The sequence below is a fragment of the Trichogramma pretiosum genome, unplaced genomic scaffold, assembly GCF_000599845.2.
Source record: "Trichogramma pretiosum strain Unisexual culture from Peru unplaced genomic scaffold, Tpre_2.0 scaffold85, whole genome shotgun sequence".
Lineage (NCBI taxonomy): Eukaryota > Metazoa > Arthropoda > Insecta > Hymenoptera > Trichogrammatidae > Trichogramma > Trichogramma pretiosum.
The window spans coordinates 286,053-303,386 of NW_019640935.1; the positions used below are offsets into that span (position 1 = coordinate 286,053).

At 45.6% G+C, this 17,334-nt stretch overlaps 1 protein-coding gene across 7 annotated transcripts in view; it reads left to right on the plus strand.

The window, feature by feature from the left end:
* Positions 1-17,334, plus strand: part of LOC106659302 (putative uncharacterized protein DDB_G0274535) — a 71,127-nt gene that overhangs the window by 35,503 nt on the left and 18,290 nt on the right. For 5 of the 7 annotated variants that reach the window (XM_014381760.2, XM_014381765.2, XM_014381763.2 and 2 more), the window contains one exon: positions 2,374-2,400. The exons of the other annotated variants lie outside the window; for them this stretch is intronic. In XM_014381760.2, the coding sequence (XP_014237246.1) occupies positions 2,374-2,400 (27 nt within the window). The remainder of the gene's footprint in view (positions 1-2,373; positions 2,401-17,334) is intronic. 7 annotated transcript variants of the gene reach the window in all.

Consider the following 17,334-nt stretch of genomic DNA (forward strand, 5'->3'; position numbering starts at 1 on the left):
CATCGTAGTATATGCGTATCATGTACATGTGCAACGCAGAGGCCCCTGCATATAATGCCGCACATGTAACGAACGGCCGCCTATCCTTATGTGCTCAAGCGCCAACCTCAATTTGCAATGGCATTAAAGTAATAACTGAAGCGCCGTTGAGCGTGACAAGTAGAATCATAAGTAAGGTTTTTTCTCACAAATGATAACTTTACATGATCGAACGAGATTATCATTTCACTTCTCATACTACATATTGAAATAATAGTTCCCATAAATGTTAAAAATTACATACTGCGAATTCATTTGAATTAAAGTTTGAAATAGAAACATTTCATTTTTCGTATAAATAATTGTCAGAATACATTTGATTTCATTACTATCATAGCTGATTAAGTAATTTTTCAATAGTAGATTGAAAAGACTCCTGACCCCTTTTTGCATTGTTCATATTTTTCTCAGATTTTTTCCACGTCATTTTCATTAAAAAAACACTAATTAAAGTTCAATTGAGTCACGGGACCTCAAAATGCTCGTTACACAGATGCCGCACATTTATATAGAGGCGAGCAAGTTAGTTGCATGTTATGTGCATACGGATAATAGGACACCTTCGTCGATTTAATAAACCTGCGCGCATGCAAATATCGCGTCTGTAAGCGTCGACGCTGCAACGAAAAAGAAGCAAAGAGGACTCGAGTCGCGTCAGAGTAAGGGGCGCGCACATGCCTCGCCACGCGAGATAGATCGCGACGAGCTGGCGCAGCTGATGCAACATCGCGGCCGCCTGCATCTGCAATGTATCGGCTTGAGTCCGAGTAGAGTCTGCAGCTGCAGCTGAGATCCGAGAACGAGACCTTTGGCTGGATAATAGTCACGAGGTCCTTGAAAAACGATGCCGCCCAGCTTCTCTCGTTGTCGTTCCTTACCTCGGACGGATTTCGTTGCAGACGCTGACGGCCGTTGATGTCGAGTAGCGACAGACGCAAAAAAAATGAGCTAAAGATGTTCGTTATCTAGCTAGATGCAGTTGCATCATTCGGCGCTCGACATAATGTTGCGATTTGACATTTTATTGCCATCCGGAGCTCACGCGATCCAACATTAAAGCGCGAAAAATTCTCTCAGTTGCGTGCAAAGATGCCAGCGAGACGGAAAATGCTTGCCCCTCGCGCTCCGGCGCCCCAACGATATATAGGTAATGGTAGCATTTTTATCGAGAACAAGACGTCGAGCTCTCTGTGGGGCCAAGGTAAACGTCGCGTTTCTTTCTCTATTTCACAGCTCTGTTGTGACTTTTTTTCTCCCCTTGCTGCACCAGATGTATTAAATATAGCCCGCGTGCGATAGCCGAAATTATTTTCGCCCGGCTGCACGTGCGGCACGAATCGAGGTGGGCGCAGGGCGATCGAATAGGCTCCTGAATTATGGACGGGTACACCTATATCGTAAGCTCGACGCAAGCTTCGCGTGTCCCGTCTATGTAAATCTAATCTGTCGGTTTACGTACGGTATACACAAACACACATTTAACGTACATGTAGACTCACACGTGTGCGGGCTTGTGTGACTTGGCTTCGGCTTTGACGTCAGACTTTACGAGCCAATGTGTTTGTGCTCACGTTTAAGTCGGTCATATACTTGCGGAGCTGCAGAAAGAGAGAGAGAGAGAACGAGAGGCCCGCACCCTTATTGAGGCGCGCAAAAGTCGACAGAGAAAGACTAGCTCGAACCGACCCACATTTTCAAACTATAACTTCGGGTGAATGTTAATCCTAAGACCTTATTTTCAACTGCCGCAGTTATATATGTTACGTATGTGACGCGGCAGCCCTTTACAAGTGCGATACTCGAGGTGTAACGAAATTTTCTCGCTCGCTTTGCGTCAAGTAGCAGAGTGCAAATGCGTCCTAAGCGCTACTTTAGCTCGAAAGACATTGGATATTGCGCTCGTCTTTAAGATAAATGGCCAAGCGACAATAGATGGATGCGATTCGCGGAAAATACTCGGCTCGCTCGTTCGCGCGCAATATAAATCGATAAAATACAAGAAGCTGTAATTTAATATAACGTGTGTGTGTGTATATTATTTTACGTAGTGCTGTATCGGAGCTTCGCCTATGATGATGATGATGATGATGCACGTGCACTCGCGAGTCCATGTGCCTCTGTGCTCGTGCGGGGCTTGGCGTTACGGGGCTTTATTTATAGAAATAATGATTCCTTACTTATACGGTACTTACTCTAAAATAGGGCCTCGAGCGATCGATTTTGCGCCATCGAAATATCCAAAGTAACTCCCACTCGCTTTAACTCGATTTACGCAATTACTACAATCGTAATCGAGAATAAAAAAAATTTAATTTCTTCATTTTCTGCTTTCAGATTCTCTGCAATCTCTGTCACATCTGGGTAAGTTTTATCGGTACTCGCACACAAGCGTACACGCATCTAGCCGCGCTCGAGCTTTTATGCATATAACATTAAATGGCCCACTTATTCGTTTTCTGCCGCTGCTCGAATTAGCGGAATTTCATTGACCGTAATATGTTAAAATGAAAAAAAAGAGCCAGCGAGTGCGAGAAAGAAAAACAGGAAAAATATATAATGCATGCATCGACCTAATTGACATTTAAGGCCGTCTGCTATGCGTACTGCAACCCTCGAGACACGCACACACATTAGACAGTTAAAAGAGATCATTCCGCTGCAGCTGCGATCGATCGCCGCGATTTTCATTTCTATAAATGCGCCGCTGCACAAACTTCGACTGGCTCTGGAGATTATATTAGTCGACGTCTTAACGACTTTGGCCTGACGAACGGGGTCAACTGCGTTATTTATATAATTTAAGAAAAACATCGACGCTTTATGGTATCATTTAAAGGAGTCCATTGTCGTTTGGCTGCACTGCTTTGGCTATGCGAACTTTGTAATGCTCGTTGCGCAATCGTTTATTAGCTCTGTCGAGTACGGTAAGTTAATCGAAGCGTAACGATGATTTTTAATGAAATTTTTACCCGTTCATTAAGTACCAAGAGATTCGTTGGGTATACACAGTCACGATTAATAAACAAAAAAATGGGAAAAATATTGGGGATTAACCGGGCAAGTGGGTGTAAAGTTCCGATCAAAAATATCCCGCGAACGCGTAAATAATTAATGAAGCGCGACTTATTTCATCGATCACTCAGGCCGATCGCGTCGATCAGTTGAACTCTAGCTATATGATATAGCTCCAGTGGGCTCGAGCTTCGAACGTCGCTTCGTCATGTACACGCAAGCTCGGGCCGAGCTTTGTTTGCCGCGTGGGGCCAACACACACATACACACAATTATGTTTTCTTCTGGGCGGGCTCGTGCCACTGTATAAACTTTTACTATAATATGCTCGCGAACCTCGGCACGTGGGGATGGTCGCGATGTTTTTGGCGCGTGGCCGCGTTTTATGCTACTGGGCCGCGCGTGGCACACACGATCGTCGGTCGGAATCGTATCGTCGCGATTCGAGGGAAAGGAGATCGGGTCGCGCGCGTCATTAGTAAGTATTATAGCGAATTCGATGCAATGCTCGACTCGTACGTAGCCCAACTATTGGATTTCTTGCGACGATTCAATCCTTCTTCGGGCGACGTTATGCATTTATTCGCGGACGTGGTCGCGACGAGCTCGATGCGCTTCGACAAAAATGCGCCCGAAGCGAAGCCATTGACATCGCGCAATTAATGACTTTACGAAAAAGTCACGTGTGCGCTCGCGAGCGCACTGAACCGCGCACACAAGAGACTCGTGCACTGCGCGCAGGACTTCGATGCTCGATTCGACCGAACACGAGCAATTCGATCTCTCTCTTTTTCTCTCTTTTTAAACGGACATTCGATATACACGTGAGATAATATAAATACAAAAGTTGCAACATCATCAACAGCGGAGCTCGAGCATACCTTTGACCGCGGCGGCGAATCTACGTCATAAGTGCGATCGAGCCGCCGCGATCAGTTTCTGTGTTATAATAAAGCCTCGCGCGCATACGTAGCTACGTATACTTAAACACCGGGCGCGTGATGATCCCACCACGTGATTGATATTTTTTTTCGCCAATCTCGTTGCATTTTTCTCGTTGCGTCGCGCGAGTTCGGCGCAAAGCTCGAACATGCACAGCTCGTATATGTAAGCTCGAAATTTTCCCCGAGCGACGAATAATTATGTACCTATTGGCCGATGTATAGGCGAGCTGTTGCACATTGTGCAGCGGCCACTTATACGAATGTATAGCCAGGCGTATTATAGCTGCACGTCCGACTGTCATCCCTCGTAAACGGCTTATCTATCGTTAATGACGCAAAGGAATTATGCAATCGTATACGTGTCGTACATGCATCTGGATTATTGTTGGGTGACATTCGAGAAAACACCTATGCTAGCGGCTGGCGCATATGCGCTCGAATGGAATAATAGCGCTCGAATAGTCGCAATCGTTGCGCAATCGGCGCAGATGCTGTTGGACGATAAAAGCCGAACGAAAGCTCGAGTACACGTTCGCTGCCAGACGAAATTCGCAGTCGCAAGCGTTTCGTCCAGCTTCTCCTTCTTCTTTTTCTTCTTTGCGTGTCTCTGTGCACCAAGCACGTCATATACATGTAGCGTCTTTATCGTACCGAGAGTATATACCGCGGCTCGAGTATCCCCAAAAGCTCGTCGCTCGAACGCAACACGTATTCCCAGAAGTTTGTCTGGGCGCGTTTATCTGCGGACTTCGCTCATCTCCTATGGCCGCGTATAATTTACACTTACGACAAAGAGCGCTGCACTGCTGCGTATACGCGCCGCCGCCGCCGCCTCGTGCTTTGAAAATTTAGCTCGATGCTGCCGTCGTTACGTCGACGAGCTTTACGCGTATCCATTACACAAACACTAGCGGGTTGCAGGCTTATCGCTGCGCGTCTTATATTATTGTAACGCTCGGCCACTGGATCGACATCGTTGGCGGCCACCAACTCGACTACGTACACGGCAAATTATTATATCATATCGAGGCATCGCCGGCGGTTAGTCCGTAAGACGAATCTCTTCTTCCTCGTGTGTGACTTCGCAGGAGGAAAAAAAAAGAAGAACGAAGAAGAACTTGGGTATTGTGTGTCTAAACAATGCCGCTCGCGCGCGCGCGAAGGTTGAATTCATTTAAAAAAATATATATAATAGAATAAGTGGTGTCAACTCCGATGACGCGCGGCCAGGATGACGGCGATCGCAAAGACTGTATGTCCATTCGACGACACCGAAACGACCATCTTCTTTTAAACTCATATATATTATTACTTGCGCGACGATCATCGTAGCTACACGTGTAAGTCCCGCGGACGATACTCGAGTGCAATCTGAACTTTTGAGGAGAATATTCGCACGTAGATAAGGAAAAAGAAGAGACAAAACAAAGAGGACGAGCTGCAGTGCGATCAAAATACTGCTACCCGCTTCAACAACATTTTGCTTTTGCGAAAGTTGTTTTAGCTTTAGCCGATTACGTCAAATTTATCTCAACTTTGTATACATTTTGGCCCATGAAAATCGCTAAATTTACGTTTTCATGGAATCACAGATTGAATGTATGTTTGGCGAAATTTTATCTATGTTTCGAGAAAAACATATTTCATCATAATTTCTTCCTATATTGATGTGATAAATATCACCTCTGCTGGTGTACAGTATAGTAGCTATCTATCAAATCTGAGTGACCAACTGATGAGCGTCGAACTTCAGCACATAAATTTGAGCACATAAATTTGAGGAATCGGGCAGCCTAGTAAACTGGCTCTCTAATGTCAAATTTAAATACACCTAATACGACTGGTTAAATTCTATTCATTTTTAAGTTACGACGAATTGAGGGAAATTTTTACTAATGGTGGTTTTTTTACGCGGGTAATTTTTGAAAATCCCATATGACGTCGCTTTGTGTCTTTTGCATCGGTTTTCGTTGTTGACGTAGCTAGCGCTTCTACCGTTGCTGCTCGCGAATTGATCGGCACAAATTAGCCTGTCTAATCGCACAAATGTTACTGATACGTATACACATGCTCGTACGCGATCTGCAATTGCGCAATGGGCCGATGTGATGGCACAGCTCGGAATTACATCACTCATTGGCTGCAACTGTCGATCGGATATCCACTCGTTACGAATATCGTCCGATGCGTTTGGTACTAATTACTCGCCAGTACCTCGCGTTTATTTATACACGCGGACTTTCGCGAATTTTCGAGCGATACATATGCTCGAGTTCTGCATCTCTTGTCTTAGCGACTGCAGCAAGTATTACGACCGTGATGGGCGGGAGCCTTGAGCAATTTGAATCCAGTCGTGATTATGGCCCACCGAGATCACGACGTCGTGCCCGTCGTATGTCATTGAACCGACTACGCGAGTTTGCACGACGAGGAATTTAGCCTGCCTCGAAACATTACGAATAATTGTTAAGTATCAAGCGCGCCTCGTTTCTCTGTCTCTCTCTCTCTCTCTCTCTGGCTCGGCTCGACGCTACGCCGATGCATCATGTTATACGCGGGTCACGCATGTGAATGTCGAATACATTGGCGCTGTGCACACACGATGAGCCTTCGACACAATGATTTTGAATGGCAATAATTGGCCTTGCAGCATTTCAAACTAGCGACGTTTTTTTTCGTTTTCGCGTATAATGCCACGATATAACGCCATTCGTCCCGTTCGTTATTGAGCATAAAGTTATCGCTCTGGTAAACAAGTGCTCAAGTTTTTTAACTGGTCATTGATAGGTCATATTTTAAATTTTACTTATGCTCGGCTCTGTTGAAACGAGAAAAAATTTTTCGCGCAGTTCATTATTTTTTCGACCTGTTCGTCATGCCTCCTCGACGCGTAAAAAAAAGCACCGTGATTCATTTTGGCAAAGAAGATGGACAATCGCGACTCGTTCATTCATAGAACTTTCACGATTGCGATTCGAGAAATTATGCCACTTTATACCGTAAAATATTTGCTTAAGATAATTTCTTTTGAACAACACGTTTAATATAAAGTGGAAAATATTAGCGATAAGAAAAGCAATGCTTGCATTATTTTACATGTAAAATTTCCATTGAAAAATTCATCACGTCATTATATTATATCGGTGTTTATTATTGGCGCCACTTCGGACGAGCCGAGTTTATTGATACACTTATTATTCTTTTTCTAATGTGTGCGCACATGTATGTGTATGTGCAGTACTATATAATCGACGAGGGAGAGCGAAAAATTGCGACACGCTTTTTCCGGCTATAAACGAAGTCGAGGTATCAATCGTCGATACGTTTGCTCTTCAATGTTTTTTCGCGATTTGACATGTTCATCAACAAGAACCGGTGGTCGAGTCGATAAGTGCATATAATGATTGACGCTCGGACTCGATTTGAACTGAAAAGGCCTTAAAAATAAAAAAGTACAAGTACATAAGTGCGGGAGTTATTTTCTTTTTACGATCGAGATCATCGAGACAACTGATTAGAAGTTATAACAGTATCGTCCGCATAGTGCAATTATATACACGCTCTTATGTGACAGAGAAGTGAATAGAAAAAAGGCCTAGCAGCTCGCAGATGAATAAGACGGCGTCGGCTGTTGCGGTGTCATCTAAATATATCAACTAGACTACCGGTCGCTATCTATAAATATGAGCGCAAAAACGAATCCGTCCTTATTTTTGCATGTCCAACAGCATAGATTTGCTCGCTTGCAACGCGCGAGAGATAGGAACGAGTCGACTCGTTAAAAAGGGCGCATATAACGTGTATAAATAGGTATATCTACCTACTTGTCGGCTGATATACATATAGGAATGCACACGTGTGTAACCATGGTTACTTACAAAAATAATCGGCGCGTACATAAAAATCGCTCGACACTCTCAGCTCTTCAGTCAACCCGCTCTCGACACGGTGTTTATTTATAGAAAAACAGGTCGTTTACACGGACGTGCTTTTTCACTCTCGCAGATTAAGTATATACCTATATATCTGTCTCTCTCTCATTCTCTCTCCCTCTGCTATATGTATACACATGGACTTTCGAGGATGCAGATATATATACCTACGCGTATATAATCGCGCGTGGCGAGTGCAGTGGCAGTGACAGTGGCGTCACTCGATTGCACGAGACTGTCCTGAGCTTCTCGTATACTTGCGTTTCCACCGATCTCTTTTTTTTCCTTCTACGAAACTGAAATTTTTATATTTTTATTATAAAAGTTCAATGTCGCTTCGTTTCGTCATCAGCCGAACGTATACAAACGTATATATAGCTCGGTGCGAATATTGTGTTTACCTACACGCGCATCTCTTGACCTCACGCTCGACACGATATACAACATGTTTACACGCATCCGACGTGCGAGCACAATTACCGATCTAATCGAGAGCACTCGTCCGAAGCGTCGACTTTTTCCTCTTTCTTCGACGAGCGCGCAAAGGGCAGCTCGTGCAAAATATGCCACACACGTACACGTATCATCGCACGCATACGCGTTAGACAGCAGCATCAGCAGCAGCAGCAAAAGCAGCAGTGTTGGTCGCAGTTCATTGACTCGAGAAATGCTCCGCTCGCGGCGAAACGAGCTTCTCTCATTTTCGTTGCCAGCAACAGCGTGTTTTGTTTTCAGCCACGGCCACCGATCTCCCTGGTACATACAAACGCGGACTAGTCGCTAAAGCGAGAATACTCGCGTTTACGCAGAAGCGTACTTGCACTTTTCCACTCAGCGATATCGCTGAATTTTCCTCGGCTGAATGTCGTCGCTCGAGGTCGACGCGCCGCGGGGTAAAAAAACCCCCGCGAGACGCTCGCTCGCGCGAACTGGTTGCTCGAGCTGTCAAAGCCAGCTGCTCTCGGTATTGTTGTTTCTTCGCAATGACGCACAAAAGATACGTTTTATCTACGTCTCCGCTTCGCTCAGGGTCCGCTTGAAGTTTCGAAAATGAAAACTCGCCGTGGAAAAACCGTTTGACCTTTATCGTTGCACGCACTTGCGTTGAGCGAAAATCGATTCCACGAGCCACTAGCCCTGATGCACTCGAGAACACGCATCGTGAGTGTACAATATACATGTACATTTACAGTGCAGGTATATAATGAAGAAGGAAAAAAGAGCCTCGTGGAGCCTTGGAGCTCGGCATTTTATGTACAGTGGCTGCACTTGCGAAGGCAGCAGCAGCTATCCACCGCCGAGTGCGATACCGCTATGCATGTAATGCCCCCGCGTATGCACGACTGAGAAATCCAACTCCTTTTTTAGAAGTAAGATCGCGGTAGTTTGCCGTAAGAGCGCACGCGAGCAGCAGGTAAAAAGACGCCTCGCTCGAGGCTGCGTCGGGTTTTTTTTTTCAAAAGTCTGACGAAGCAATTACGCCTTGACTTTTGAGCCGCGCTGAGACGTACCGGGATGCAGCAGTAGCGGCTCGTACCATCTGACAAAACTGTTTATTATTTTTCTTATTGACTCGTTTGCCCGAAGGAATGCTCGACTTGGCTCAAACTTTATCATACATCGAGTCGACGGATTCAATTGAATTTTTCCTCAAGGATTAGAAAATTCGAGTGGCGTGATTATGTCGCAGAGAAAAGCTAAATTATGCATAAGCAGGGGTGATTCGCACTTACAAGTGCATATCCGTTTCGTAACTGGCTCGGGGTCCTTTTGTTTACATATAGCGTGGATAGTTACATGGCTGGCATATCGCGTGCTTTTGTAGTTCATGCGGACGTTTCACGTGACGGAGTCGTGAGCTTACAACACATCCTCGCAGCCTCGAGCACAGCGAGGCAGGGCTTCGCCGTATACGCGCGCGCGACCGACAACGGGGTAAATTTCCCTTCCGACTCTTTTGCCTAGAACAAAAGTCTCCGCTCGTGCGTGCAGGACGTAACCGATCGAGCTACGTGACTCTCGACTCGTGACTGAATAGCTCCTAGTCCGACACGTGAAAAGGAGCTGGATGCTTACGAGCTATCGAGAACGCACAAGAATCGACGACACCTGTCGCTGCTCCAAACCGTACGCAGTATATACATTCATTCGGATCGATAGCATCCATATCGCATAAAGTATTCAGAGCGATAAAAAGCCGAGGCATTGACGTAGACGAAAGAGCCTCCTGATAATTCGCTAGGAATTCGGAGTTGATCTGCCTCGCGGACAGATACGTGCTCGTTTCTGGGTCAAAGATGGCTATGATGCTGGCTATTATTATCCCCAAAACTCGAGCTCGGTTGCTTGGAGGCATTGTTACGTTGCTAGACACCCAAACAGGAAGGAAAAATCGAGGACGCGCATCTGCGCGCGCGTGTCTCTCTGCAGCGGTAGGCGCTCACGCACGCACGAATCCACGTGCTCGATAACTGCCAGACGCGGAAAAGTTCCCTCTGTGTATTCGTTTCGACGGCTACACTACTAGATAGTACGCAACGCGTTGGAAGGGTCCTTTTCCACTGTCTCGCAGCAGGGGTTGCTAGGCAGCACCGGCGGCCGCGTACTATGTGTGTACAATATGTCTAGAGCCATGGGTCTCCGATTACGCGCTGCCGCGTCTATATACTATATTCGTGCCATCAGCTTCTGCATCCATGTCAGCGTCGAGTGCGTGTACGTACACACACACACCGTAGTTAGAGTCCCGGCTGGGAAAATTTTTGCCTCGAACTATTCCGCTGCGTATGGTAGTAGTGCGTCTTATAGCGGTGCGCGCATCAAAGGCTTCAAATCTCTTTTCTCACCCCGTTCTTGCTCTCTATATCTCTGCGTGCATGTCGCGCGAGCTGTTTTCACGTGTCCACTGGGCCGTCATGGAAGATCTCTGAGACGATCTAACGATTCCACTGGCGGAAAGATAGGAGCCGATGAAAAATTCAGCGGAAGGTTTTTGCCCGAGTGGAAGGATTGTCCTATTAATAGAATCGCGCAAGGAAACTCGTGTATTCGAGAAAGTTTCGCTTTGGCTCCTTGACTCTTCATTAAATATACACATGTATGTGCGCGCTCGACTCTGGATATATTTTATTAAACAGTTTTCGCAGGTCGGGCTTCATTGTGTTGTGTCCCGGCCACGCGTCTCATTTATCGCACCTCTTTCACCACCGCTGCCGTAATAACCCGAGGAGAAAATACACGTACAGCGCGACCGAAATCAAGTACAGCTACGAGAGAAGAGCGATGGATTTTCATAACGCGTCTTGACGTGCAAAAAAAAATCAGCAAAAAGACTATTTTTATACCCCAGAGCGAGCGAGAACACTGTATACGTAAACGCGTCGAGCGATGCCAAAGTTAGATTACACCTCTTCCTGCCCGCCACAGGACGACGACGATGACTTTTTTTTCTTTCTCACGTCTTATACCTCCCAAAGCCAATCCAGTTACTTACTCTCTCTCTCTCTGCGTCTCTTATGTATACAAGAGAGTGTGTGTGTGCGTATCGTCCGTGCGAAATTACACGACGAATCGCTCCTTGTGCTCAGGCTCCGCAGACTCGATCAAGTGATTAAGCTTTACGTACGAAGGGATAAATCGAATCCACGAGTACAAAAATAACGGATAAGTTTTTATTTATAGCTAGTCGGGGAGGTAAATTTGGACGCTGGCTCGAGTTGGAAAATCGGGACACTCCCTTCGCTCGCTTCTCACTGCAATCTGCTTTTCACGACGACGCGAGACTCGGGTCGTTGAAAAGTTTTCACGTCCAAGACGTTGTGGAATTATCGAGACTCGTAAAAATTACTCAGTCGCAAAAAAGAAATGAAGATTCTCGTCGCGCGAGGGACGACCAGTACGACTATTCTTTGCTGCTGGCAAGATACACAAACAAATATAAAAATTCTATTTCGTCCGTTGCTTCTGTCTCTTTCTCGTGCATCCAAGTGAGCTCCAGCTCGTTCCCCTATTAAATGTGCGCATTGAATGTATATGTGTACGGACAAGTATAGGCGCCTTCGAAGGCCATATACGCGCGGAGCCCGTGCTATATGTAGTAGCGCAGCGCAAACAGAGAAGCTGCAGCGGCCATTGCGAATCGATGAGGTCGGTTAGCTTGATGATGCCTGAAGGGTCCCACGCCGCCGTCCATAAACCATGGATGCTTTTTTCTCTCATCTCTCTCTCTCTTTCTCTCTGTTTTTTTTCTTCTCGTCCTCATCATTGGGTGGTTTATAGTGTGCCGCTGCTGCTGTTGCCGCAGCGGCAACATATAGTGCGTTGCCCTCGCTTGCAACAAAGAGTCCTTGGATTTTCATCTCGTGTGTATGCGTGAACGTCTGAGCTATGCACTTGGTGCAGGCTTCGTCTTCTCTCTTTTTTTTACTCCAAAACTTTGCGTGTTAAAGTCTCTTGCACTGGACCAATGGTCGAGCTGAAGTTTCACCCAAGTTTGCTCAAGTGTGATTGATTAATCTCGAACGCGGCGTAAGAACATCCGGACACATGTCTTGTTTCTCCTTTCATTATCCGGCCAAGACAAAGAGCGAGAATGATATATTTTCGGCTTTTTCGAGAGAAATCCAACTTGTATATTTCGCGTCTAAACGGATTTTTCCGTTTATTTGTTAAGGCGCGTTTCCTCGTAAATCTAATATGATATTGATAAAAAAACGTTTTTCTTTTGTGTCCACGTAAGCGCGTTTCTGCCTATACGATATGTTCGTGTCGACACGTCCGTCACGTTCGACGACGGCGAAAAAGAGAGAGAGAGAAAAAAAAAGCCTAGAGAGAAGTTAACGACAACAACGGCTGTTTCGGTATATTGTACGCGAGGCTAAATTTTACATTCAAATTCCAAGTCTTGCGAGTGTGTATGTGTGTTTAGCGATTTTTCGAGCTATCGCATCTATCGGTACTATCGAGCGAACCACTATATTTCGAATCGCGTTTTTTTTCTCTACTGAAAAAAAACCTCGTAAACTCGAATGGATTGCGCAATTCATGATAGCTATATATTCTATATATTAAATGTATGTATATAAATATATTCATATATATATATTCACATAGGTATATAAAAGCCCGGTGCAATTGATAAGGAAAAGTCGAGTGGCACGTGCGATTACGTGCTAGCGTATGCGCTCGAAGATTTGCGCTCGTGCACATATATATACAAATGCTTCTCTCTCGCTCTCTTGTGCTGCTGCTGCTGCAGTTGTAATAATCTTGCGCGCTGTGCAGCACGGCGACGATATTTTTGCGTAACGCCTGGAGCGCCTGGAAAAAGAGCTATATAAATTCAGCTCTGAATTCTTACATTTACTGGCCGTCGTCGGATGTGCCGTAACAAACGGCTACTACTACTACTACTACACGTGGAAAATCCATTATTACATCAACGACTTTTTTTATCTTCGTCTTTGGAGTCTCGAGTCGAAGTCGTTGGAATGAGAAATCATGACTGTCGTCCGCTGCCGCGGCGAGTAATTGTCAGCACTCGATGCTCCGCGCGCGCGACAATTGTTATTTCTCGATACAGAAGCTGCCAGCGAAATATGCGCATAAATACATCGTCGTTGCAAGAAATCGTTACAAAGGTGTCGTGTAAGACACGCAGGCGTCACACGAGCGCATAAAGAACCAGAAAAATTGCACTTCCTTCTACGTCAGAAGCAGTGGCATTTTTTTTCACTTTTTATACAAAAATGCAGTGTCCGTTGACGACCTCGAGGTGACGTCGTTGTCGTCCGTTATATCCTGGCCAAACTAGAAAAAAATTCGCTGATACAATGCGAATCAAGCCGCGAGATCGAAAGTCTAAGATAGCCGGGAATAATTTTGCAAGTGGGTAAAACGTTGCAGCGCAGTGGCGCATGGTCATACTAATATCCCATGCCGCATGATGTAACACACTTTTCAACGATTTGCGCTGTTTTTTTCCTGCGCTCTTATCGGATCCGACAAAAATTTCTTGTAATTTTTAGCCGCTGATTTACTGTTAAAACATGATAAATAATAAGTGGTATGCGAAGCATTAAGAACGATCGAAGATTTGACCGAAGCTCTTGTACGGATAAATTCGGACTATCCCCGACTCGAAGTGTGTGCGCGCGTGTATGTGAACCGGCTGGCCATATACCGTCTGCATGTCGTACGGAAAAAACGTCGAAAGGATTTCTGCGGAGAATCGGTTTGAAAAGTCACTTGCATGCAAGATGTGTATACGGAGTCGATCGACAGCAGCCGGCACTGCTCCTCCTCCCGTTCAATAGTGGCGCAGCGAGCAAAAGATCAACATAAATTAATTCCGGATTTAACCGGACTGCTGCAGAGGAGTGACGCTGCCCCGGCACACTGTGCGAGCTCCAATACGGCAAATTGATTCTGCGCTCGATCATTGCCAACGATATTGTTACTTTTAATGAAAAATCCAAGTAATGATTCGAGTACGTTTTTCACGACGTTTTATGTAACGTCAAATGAACGAGTGAGAGAGAGTAAAATTGAACGAACTCGCGATCGAACGATGATTAATTTTACTCGATACTCGAAAGGTTATAGATGGCACAGGCCAGATTGAGGAGAAGAAAGAGACCTTGCGTCCGTGAGAACAATTTATATACATGGCTCTCTCGAGTTTTGATTTTATCGTGATTTTCAAAAATCGGAGTGCTTGTTTACTCGAGCTCGTCAAAGTTTACTTTTCCTCCTCGCGATGTATCCAAGCCAAGGCTTTGTGTCGCGCGCAGTCCAAAATTATTTATCGCGGCCCGGCTTTTAATTGCGCGCCTGTTAACGTCGACAATACACGTAAAACACGTCGCATGATTTATTTCGGTGGCGTTTTTATAATCGACAAAGAGACCGGCCGACATACATATTTTGAGAATTATTATATATCACACACACAGATGAGTTTTTGCCCGTCACCTACATACGCCGCGCTGTGACGAAGTGCGTCTGGAGAACGTCTCGCTAATTTTTTGCGCACTAATATTAGCGAGAACGAAAATCCTGTCGCTTTTCTAGCGCGCATTGTGTACACAATTCTCTCTCTCGATCTCATTCTCGAGCTTGCGTACGCGGAAGTGTATACGAGTCGAGCTTTTTCGGGCTGTTTCTCTTCTTGCGCGCGAAGCTCGCACACGTGCGTGTATATGTGCGATGCTTATGGCTAAGAGCAAAGAAAGAGGGTTAACGTATATACGTATTGTAGCAATTCAGATCGGCTTTCTGACGTCAAGACACAATTTTCGTTTTCTCGGCGTCTGCTGTAAAGACGCGCAGCCACACCGACACGGGCCATGGGATACGTCCGCGGAGTTTACGCGCTGTATACAGAACGCAGTGAAAATATCTATAACAAGGGCAACCAGCTAAAGTACCAGCAGCAGCGGACTCTAATTCGAGTTGCTGCGAAATTATAACGAGGCTGCGGACGCTCAAATGCACTAAATTTATTAATTTCCAAGCTGTCGAGTAAAGGAGAAATGTTTTGATTGAATCTATCTACGCAGAGGACTAGGCAGCTGCGTGTATACTAAAACACATCATATACGCTAGTGCTAGTAGCTAGTGTATGACGACAAAGTTTTGAGTAATCATCGCTGCAATTTCACAATGCATATCGCGATATTATCTAGGCCAGCGTAGTGCTAAAAAATCAGCCCAGCTCGTTATACGCATATTATATTATTGTATAGGCGATTTAATCGAGTTGAGCAGCGGCGGGAGAAATGATCGGCCCAAGATCGGGGCCGTATCGTTGAATTACGGCAATAATTAACGCGGCTGCCTGACGATTGCCTTCACTTTTGTACGTCGTGTGTATGCGCTGTGTGTGTTTGTATAAGTTAGTTGCAGCTAAAGCTAAAAACGTGCCGCCATAATATGTGGGACAGTTCGAGACTGAATCACGAGCGCGGGGATTATTACAATGTGCGATCGTGTGTCTCTCTCTCGCTTTAGGATCTCGAGCATACATATTTATAATCGTGTATGCATTAGCAACAATCGACGCCTTATCGCTCGTTCGAACTTTCATATATACGAGTCGTAAGATTTTCTTTCTCCTTTCTCCTCCGCGGCAATATGTGACAAGCTGCAACGACTGCAATAACTTATCCCGCTACATTGATACAGCAGCGCGCGTCAATTGCCTTATGGACAATGCATTAAGACTTGTATACTTGTGCGTGCCGAGAGCTTTTTTTTTTCATCGCGCACATAATTGTTGCTAAACTATATTCTCGGTTCACCTTCACCCAGTGAAACGATTTTCTTTATCGCGCGTGCGAAATATTCCTACCCACCGAATAACTGCACATTTTTTCTCTGTACCTGCTTTTTTATATTGCGCGAAACAAAACTATATGAAAATCGATAATTGAATCGTCGAAAAGAGCATTGGGAGGAGAGCTTTTACGGAAATTCACGTATCGGTAGGTGTATTATATGGAAGATGGTTGGAGAGCGATATGCGCGTCGTGCGTCAGAGCGTCTTAAATGCGGCTAGATATCCTATGTATAGACCCCGGCTGTGTGCGTTATAGTGCGCGTCAGTGCGCGCGGCCGACGAGCTACATGGAAAAATGTGTTGCACGAAAATAAAAGCACCGAGCGACTGTGTTTCGGCAGCGAATCGATTCTTCGAAATCGAAATGCAGACACACACCAAGCCGGGCTTTGAAAAATTGCTCGGTTCCGATAACCTACTTTTTAATAAACACGTACCGCGCGCGCGAGTGTGTGTGTGCGTGTATATATAGCGCTGGGCCACGAAACACACCGGTTTCCGACAATTCGATCGCGTCAAACGCTGGCCCGATCGTCGGCTATACTTAATGCTTGCGACACTTTCTGCATTTATCCTGCGCGAGCCAAGTTGTCGAACGCATGTATACGAGTATACGATAATGTATCGAAATCGTCGTTGTATTGGGAAGTTTTTACGCGACGATTCTCGCAACTGCCCATACGGTATACGTCCGTGGCTTGGAGGAAAAAAGGTGGCAATTATGCACAGCTCGAGCGAGCGAGGAAACAATAAACGCCTCGAACGCGTCTCTCTCTCTCTCGAGCAATCGAACGCGTCACGCGTACATGTGTGCGCCTATAACGCGCGCCTGGCCTGCACATGTACGTATATAGCTGCAGTATACAGCTATATATAGGTACGCGCGAGGTGGACGCGACCGAAGCACGCCGATCTCGCGTGATACGACGCTGCAACTGCACTGCGTCACTTTTTTTGTTTTCCTAGCTCACCGGCAACTGCTGCCGAGCTTAGCACGCGCCCACATGTCTATTGGCAAATCTATGCCCTATGCCAAGAAAAATTTCGACCATTTAATTGAAGCTCGATT